The sequence below is a fragment of the Ceratotherium simum genome, chromosome 13, assembly GCF_057802395.1.
Source record: "Ceratotherium simum simum isolate JZ-2026a chromosome 13, ASM5780239v1, whole genome shotgun sequence".
Taxonomy (NCBI): domain Eukaryota; kingdom Metazoa; phylum Chordata; class Mammalia; order Perissodactyla; family Rhinocerotidae; genus Ceratotherium; species Ceratotherium simum.
In genome coordinates, this window is record NC_141912.1 from 37,979,948 (window position 1) to 37,988,123 (window position 8,176).

Sequence of the window (8,176 nt, forward strand, 5' to 3'; positions counted from 1 at the left end):
AAATACCCAGATTTGTGGCTCAATTCGTGGGGAAATGTGTCAAGCGCACAACCCAGGCCGGGGGTGCGGGGAAGGGAGCGCGCTCTGGCAGCACGCGACGTCGGCCTCGGAGCTCCGAGGAGCTGGAGCGCGGCCAGGCCCGGGGAGCAGCCGCGGGTCCCGGGAGGCGGTCCAGGCGCGCTGGGGGTGGAGCCAGCGGTCCCGCCTCCAGGGCCGAGCCTTTTTATCTGGGCTGCGCCCGGCGGCGCCAGCGGAGGTGTGAGCAGCTGCCCCGGTCGGTAGCTCGGAGACCCGGAGCCGGCCGCGGATTCACGGAGACCCCCGAGACCCTCGGAGGAGGTGAGGGAGCCACGGCGGGCAAGAGCGGACCCAGGAGGCGGCTTTGAGCTGAGCTGAGCGTGTCCGTGTGTGTATCCCTGCATGTCTGTGTGTTGTGTCCGCGGGGACGTGTGTATCCGGGGGTGTGTGCTGTGTTCACAGGTGAATGACGTGAGTGGGTCTGCGCGTGGGTCTCGGCGTTGCGCACACGGGTGTCTGTAAGTGCGCGTGTGACGGGGGTCGGGATGTGTTGGGGAGGGAGCACAGTATGAAGGTCCCCTGCCACGCTGCCGTCCCCTTGAAACACAGCTGGGGCGGGGGAAGGTGTGGACCCGCCGCCCCAGGAGCTCTCCGCCCGGCGGGTGCGCCCCGGGCCCCCCGCGCGGCTCGCTCGCGGCGTAAGGATGCACCCCTGTCCGCCGAGGGGCCCGGGAGGGGCGGGGAGCGCCGACCCGAGCAGGTTCCTCTGGGATCCGCTCCCGGGCGGCTCTCGGATCTGATCGGTGCCGCCCCGGCCCGAACCCCTGAGGTCTGGGTCCTCGACGCCGCCGTGTCCGCCACCCGGTGGCGCTGAGGTCAGCGCGAGCTGTGTCCCTGGCCCATGGGAACGTGTCAGGACACGTCCCTTAAGGGCAAGCGAGAGGGTGACTCACGGTGACAAGGAGACCCCGGGGAACGGGCCGAGTGAGATCAGAACCCCGCCCGGGCTGGGGGACAGTGGCGACGCAGAAGTCTCCTTCCCTACCCCTCCTCGGTTTGTCCCCTCCATAAACACAGTGACCTATTTGGCTGGCACAGAGTGTTCCCAGGGAAGCCCAGACACCGGGAGATCCAGGACCGGGTGTCCGGTCCCCGCCCCACGGCGCACTCTCGGGGACCCGGAGCCGCGGCCCCGCGCTGAGTGGGCTCGCGCACGCGGGTCAGTCCGGGAGGCGCAGGAGTCCTCCCCACCTCCCTCCCGCCGCCTGGAGCCCCCGGCCCAGCCTGCCCTTGGGGCGCGCCGATGGGCTCGGGGCGGGAGCCGTGTTCTGCGGCGCTGCGGGCCGCGCAGCCCCCGCCGGGGTGGGGTCGCGTCTTTGAGGGGTGGGGCTTCAGGGGGCGCGACGCTGCTCAGGGCCTCTGTCGCCTGCATCCGGGGGCCCGGGCGCCCCCAACCTAGTCGAGAATTCCCTCTCCGAGGGAGACCGGACTGGGCGGAGCAGGGGGGCGAGTGGTCCTTGGGACACAGCTGCCCAGCGCGGACCACAGCGCGTCCGCCCTGTCCCGGGCCCTCGGGGGACCCTTGCGCCCTCCTCGCGCGGAAAAGAATCTTGGAACTGGGTTTGGCGCTTTAGGGCGCCCGGGCGGCTCCCTCCCCCCGTCCCTCCCTCCACGTCGCGTTTCGGGGAGGCCTTTCGAGCGGTTTTGTTTTCCTTACTCCGGTCTATTTTTATTTTCCAGGGATCTGACTCATCCCGTGCTTTGGGTGTGGAGATAAGGTGGAGTGCGTGCGGTGTGTGTGCGCGCGTGTGTGCGTGTCACAGAGACGGCGCGAGAGCGCGCGGTTTCCTAACAGTGGCGGGGGTTTCGGAAGCCTGGCTGGCTCAGCGTGACGTGTTCGCGGCCCCCGGCCCCCTCCCGCTCTCCCCCTCCCCACCCGGGGTGACGCGCAGCCGGAGTGGAAGTGCAGTTTTGGCGGGCGGGGAGCGCCTTGCAGGAAACTGACTCATCACGACTCCCGGCCCCTGTCCCGGGCTCGGCCCACACCCCTCCCACCCTGCGCGTGATTTCCTGGGGGCCAGCGCCCCCTCGCGGCCCCGGCGCGAGTAGCAAACGCGCCTTCCCGCGGAGCGCGGCTTCGCCCGCCTCTCCTTCCCGCCGCTGCCCCTGGGCTGATCCCCGCGCCCCCAACGCCGCTTAAAAAGAGCACCCCATTGGTTCAACAGTGTTTACCGAGTGCTCACTATTTACTTGGGGATTAAAATATGGTTGAAGTCTAAGGCACAAAGACCTGCAAAGGAAGCTATTCTCAGTTACGTGTTTGTAAAACTAAGAGTTGTGTTGCTGAGTGCCCGCTGAGCTGGGAGTTATGATAATGGGCGGGAGAGCAGATTTTGATGGGGAGCCTATGAGAGCCATAAAGGAAGAGGTGGTGGCAGGAGAGAGGGCCCCTGCCTGGACTCTGGTTCCATCTTCAGCTCCTAGAAGCCAGGGAATATCCAGCTCCCGGATAAAGACCCAGGCAGGCTTCTCCTGGTGCCAATGGGGCACTGAGACCCAGAGTGTCCATTTCAGCCATCCTGTGTGTCCTCTCTTGGCGGGCACCCCAAGAGTGCCCATCTGGGCAACCGCCAAACACTTGTTTAAGTCTCCTCCTATTTGAGTTAAGTTGGTCTAGGGAGGGAGGGGCCTATCAATCTATATTTTGAAAAAGCTTCCCAAGTGGTTCTGCTGGGCCTCTCTGGTTAAGAAACCTCAAAATTAGGGAGGAAGTAGGGCTCAACACCAGAGCACAGAGCCCAGGGCAAGTAGGCCTGGCTTCAAATCCTGGCCGTGCCACTTGTGAGCTGTGTGACCTTGGGCAAGTTACTTAACTTCTCTGAGCCTTGGTTACCTCTTCTGTGAAAAAGAGCTAGTATACTCACTTTTTGGGAAAATTAATATTTGTAAACTTCTTAGAACAGCCCTTGACACATAAAAATACATAAAAGAATACCAACCCTTGCCCTGAAGAGAGTGGGCAAAGGTTATTTTAGGGCCCTGCCCACTGTACTGTGTAACCCATCTATGGAGCAGTGGCCCTCGGCCTTTTTAGCTGTGTGGTGTGGGGACAAGTCTCATATCTGTTCGAACTCCTGCCCTTTAAAGTTGGTCTAAGTTCGCCTAGTGCCTCCCCTCCCCTTCAGCTGAGATGGTGGGCTCCACTCAGTGTGAGAGGTGGAGTGGGGAGGGGTAGATGTGGCACGGGGCCAGGGCTTCCTGCCCCAGGAGGTCACTCAGCAGAGCTTTCGCCCTCAGAGCCTGTAAATCAGGACTTGTCCCCAGGAAAACCCAGTCCCTGCTGAGGTCGTGCAGCCGCGCACTCCTGGAGCCTGGCCAGAGCAGGGCAGGCGGGTGCCAGCCACCCTCATGGGCAAACTCACCCTCCTTCTCCTGAAGCAGAGGAGAGGAACCGGGTAGACCGGCTGCCTTTAATTTTCTTCGCCTGCAAAACGGGTTCCTTGGATGCCGGCAACAGAGGGCAGGGGCTTTGAGGTCGTCTAGACTTCGGATCACCTGATGTGCCTGGCAGGATGTGGCTCAGCCTGCGAGAGATCAGCGCCCTGCCCTGCCCTGCCCAGCTCCTCCTCACCCCCAGGCCACCCGCCTGATGACATCCTTGGGAAAGGCCCTCAGCCCACAGCACCTGTCAGCTGCTGTCTGAGGGAGGTGGTGGCAGGGGCGTGAAGGGGAGGAGGCTCAGCCAGAAGGCAGAGGGAATTAATAAGACTTCTGTATACCAGGTTCCGCTCTGAGCACATCACCTCCATTCACTCAGTTAATCATCACATCTGTCCTCTGAGACGTGCACTCTTCCTGTGCTCCGTTTTACATTTGAGTAAAATAGAGCCCAGAGACAGTAAGCCCTTGCCAGCATCACCCAGCAGAGCCTGGATTCCAATCCAGGCAGTCTGGCTCCAGAGCCCTCACTCTCAACCACAGGACACGGCCTCTCGAGTCTTCCATCTGCCTTGCCTGAAGGGACTCCCCGACCAATGGTTTGAGCATGCTTCCACATCCGTGCCCTTGAAACTCTCACACAGCCCTACTTTACAGATGAGGAAACTGAGGCCCAGAGACATTAAGTGACTTTTTTTTTTTTTTTGATGAGGAGGACTGGCCCTGGGCTAACATCTGTTGCCAATCTTCCTCTTTTTTGCTGAGGAAGATTGGCCCTGAGCTAACGTCTATACCCATTGTCCTCTATTTTGTATATGGAACGCTGCCACAGCCTGGCTTGATAAGTGGTGTGTTGGTCCGCACCTGGGATCCGAACCTGCGAACCCCGGGTCGCTGAAGCGGAGCGCTTGAACTTAACCACTAAGCCACGAGGTCTGCCCCTTAAGTGGCTTTTTAAGTGGCAGAGCTAGGACTAGAACCCACGTGTTTTTTACCCCAAAGTCCAGGGTACTTTTAAGATCCAGAGCAGGGTTACCCACATGGGCATCTGGGCGGGAGATTCAGGACGCTGGCGGAGCTGTCGGCCTGTCCGTTCATTTGGGAACTGACCTCCTGGCCTGGCTGGGGTTGGGAAACTGCTGGACTCTGGCAATTCGCAAGTACGTACTCAGGGCATTCACACCCAGGAGGGACACCTCTCGGGGGAAAGCAAATTGATTTTAGCTGATAACACGTGGTGGTAAACAGGACCCTGCTCCCTGCTGTTGCAGTCAACTTGCCTTTGTTGACTAGCTTGCCCTTCAGCTGCCCGCTGCCTCAGTGACACTGCGCTGCCAGGCTGGCGGAACTCTGCCCCCACCCAGTGTCTATGGGGGGGTTAGGGGGGCCTGTGGACAGAGGTGGTGGAAAATCAGCTGGAAGGAGCCAGAGAGACCCTTTATCATGTTCTAGAAGGAAGACCTCCGCTGAGGTTGCACAGAAAAGCATGGCCTGGGAAGGGAGGGTCCAGTTTCCCGAGTGACCTGGGCCCCCTTGTGTCTCAGCCGCAGGCGCCATGTCGGAGCCACCCAGGGATGCTCAGCAGATCCCGCGGGCCAGCAGGGCCTGCCGCCGCCTCTTCGGCCCGGTGGACAGTGAGCAGCTGCGCCGAGACTGCGACGCACTGATGGCCAGCTGCGTGCAGGAGGCCCGAGAGCGATGGAACTTCGACTTTGTCACCGAGACGCCGCTGGAGGGCGACTTCGCCTGGGAGCGCGTGCGGGGCCTCGGCCTGCCCAAGATCTACCTGTCCCCCAGGCCCCGGGGCGGCCGGGACGACCTGGGAGGGGGCAAGCGGCCCAGCACCTCGCCTGCCCTGCTGCAGGGGACAGCTGAGGAGGACCACGTGGACCTGTCGCTGTCCTGCACCCTCCTGCCTCACTCCCCTGAGCGGCCAGAGGGGTCCCCAGGGGGGCCTGGCACCTCTCAGGGCCGAAAACGGCGGCAGACCAGCATGACAGGTGAGGCCAGGTGCAGGGAAGGACACTAGCGGACAAAGGCTCTCAGAGTTCGTGGTGCAAGGGCTAACCTGTCTGGTCCAGCTTGCCCATTAGGCGTAGGGGGAAACAGGCCCAGAGAGGGGAAGCGACTTGCCTAAGGCCACACAGCAAGTCTGCAGTCAAGACCAACTAGCATACATTTATTGGGAACATTCATTATATGCCAGGCCCTTTGCTAAGTTTCTAAGGCGAGTTTTGCTTAGTCCTTATAGCAATCCTGTACCAAATGACATTCTTGCCACTCCTTTATAGGCAAGGAAACAGAGCTCAGAGAGGTAGAGTGATTTGCCTAAGGTCCCACAGCAAATTTGCAGTGTAGAGAAAACTAATGATAGTAATTTCCCGACTGCCCTGTCCCAACTTAACTCCCCTTCCCCATCACACGCACACACGCGCACACACGCTCCCTGTCCCCTTTCCCTGCCGATTTTGTTCTCTTCGGCACTTTTTCACCATCAACAGCTGCTTCCTTGTCTTAACATTGTCCGTCTCCCCCACCAGGATCTTATCTCCGTGAGAAAGGGGTCTGTATCTCTCGTTCATTGCTGAGTCCCTGGCACCTAGGATGGTGTCTGGCACACAGTAGGTGCTTGACAAATAATGAGCGAGTGATGCTGGGATTGGAGCACTTACTCTGCCGGCCCCTAGACCAGAGCCTTCATAGAGAGCGTTTCATGTATCCTTAGAGCACCGTGCCGCCGTTTCCCTCTTCCTCCCGGCCTGGCTGACTTCTCTTCTCTCTCCTCAGATTTCTACCACTCCAAACGCCGGCTGGTCTTCTCCAAGAGGAAGCCCTAACCTGCCTTCCTGGAAATGAGGGGCTGCCGCAGGCCCCTCCCACATCTGTTGCATCAGTCCTTCAGTTTGTGCGTCTTAATTATTATTTGTGTTTTAATTTAAACTCCTCCTCATGTACATACCCTGCTTGCCACCTGCCCCCAGCCTCCGGCATTATAACTATTTTAAAAAAAAACATTAGCAGAATAATAGGCTTATTAGAGGGCTAGGTATTTTTATTATGTGAACTATTATTTAAAACCCTCTCATCCTCTGCTCTCCGTTTTGTCTCTCCCGGAGGTGAGGTGGGGCTGGTGTGACCCTCACCGATGGGGGGTACTCTCCGGAGGGGCCTCCCTCTGCTCACTGTCTCATGGGCTTTACAAAATCCCGCCCCTTTCCTGCATTCTTAGATCTGAATTCCTTACAATTTGAGAAGTAAACAGATAGCACTTTGAAGGGGGCCCAGCAGAGTGGGGGCATCATCTAAACTTTGGAGGCCCCTCGCCTCCTCTGAGGTTGGGCAGGGTTACCTCGAGGTGGGCACAGCCTAGGGCAGGGCTGGGGACTTGGCACCCTCCTGGCCCTTGATTCCCCCACTCTGTCCTGTGACACCTGGGGAAGGTAGGGTCCCGTAGCAAACCGCCCCGCCTCCCCTCCCGCCCCCCTGCTTCCCACAGGGTCCCAGCCTCAGTGTTTGTCCTCCACTCTGTCGGCCTTCCCTGCACTTTTCAAGGAGCCCAGATGCTACAGCCACAGCTGGGCTCTCCCCTCCCCCAGTCTTCCTCTCCCCTCCCCGATGTCCTTCTGTCTAGTACCCTCTCAGCCCTGGGTGGCAGCTCTGGGGCGCCTGTCCCTCCCAACTCAGTGGACTGGAAGGGGAAGGGCCATGCTCGAAGTAGGGGTCTCCAGTTCTACCTCAGGCAGCTCAAGCAGTGACTGCCGCCTCCTCCTGGCTCTCGGGGTGAGGGACCTGGGTGGTCTGACAGGCCTCCTTGAGAGGGAAGCGCTCTGTCTTCGGGTTTTGTGTAGGGTAAGCGGATTTTTCTAGGAGGGAGAGAGTGACATCAGCCCCTGGAACTCATCCAAGGCCCTTCCCATCTGCGTCACCCTCCCCCATGTTGTCGCACTTTGAAAAACAGCTGAATGAGGAGTCAGGTGTTTTAAGATGGTGGGAGTAGAGGCTGTGGACAGGGCACACTAGTGGGCTGGTCTGGGCCTGGGAGTTGTTAAGTTGTTGTCTTTCCTGGCACTGAACATTGAGCCCCTGACTCCGAACTCCTTTCAGCTCCTGTCACATCCTGGCCTGGACTGTTTTCTCCCGGCTCCTCATGTGTCCTGGTTCTCCTGTCTCCACCTAGACTGTAAGCCTCTCGAGGGCAGGGACCACGTCCTGTACTGCTCTGTGTCCTTCACAGCCCCTCCCACAGTGCTGCTATACAGCAGGTGCTCAATAAATCCTAATGACTTTACTTGTAATAGTGCTGTTGTGGTCAATATATCTTGACGTTTATAAGTAGGCAGAGGTTTTTAAAGTTGTTTTTATAACTTTAAAAATTAAGCATTTAAATTTAAAAAATGCAGAAATCTTTGCAAACAGAAAGACCATGAGGCAAAAAAGACAAATAACAGAAAAACAAAAACAAATCATCACACCTTTGCAAAAATTGCCAACGGTCAATATTTTGGTTTGTTGTGTGGTCTTTTTTAGTAAAGAACATATCATAGCTTGACATCATTACTCATCGAGTAAATGCAAATTAAAACCACAATAAGACACCACCAAATACCTACCAGAATGACTAAGATGAAAAAAACTGATGATGCCAAGTGTTGGCAAGATACAGACCAACTGGGCCTCTTATACCTTGTTGGTGGAAGTATAAAATATTTCAACCACTTTG

At 58.3% G+C, this 8,176-nt stretch overlaps 1 protein-coding gene across 2 annotated transcripts; it reads left to right on the forward strand.

Moving 5' to 3' along the window:
- Window positions 1-235: 235 nt before the first annotated feature.
- CDKN1A (cyclin dependent kinase inhibitor 1A) lies at window positions 236-7,744 on the forward strand. 2 transcript variants are annotated; one of them, XM_004424203.3, is made up of 3 exons: window positions 236-339; window positions 5,001-5,456; window positions 6,244-7,744. In XM_004424203.3, the coding sequence occupies exons 2-3, from the start codon at window positions 5,012-5,014 to the stop codon at window positions 6,291-6,293; spliced, it is 495 nt and encodes a 164-aa protein (XP_004424260.1). In that variant the 5' UTR covers window positions 236-339; window positions 5,001-5,011; the 3' UTR covers window positions 6,294-7,744. The 2 variants fall into 2 exon arrangements, with proteins under 2 accessions (XP_004424260.1, XP_087294649.1); XM_087438523.1 differs by having other exon boundaries at window positions 272-406.
- Window positions 7,745-8,176: the final 432 nt, after the last annotated feature.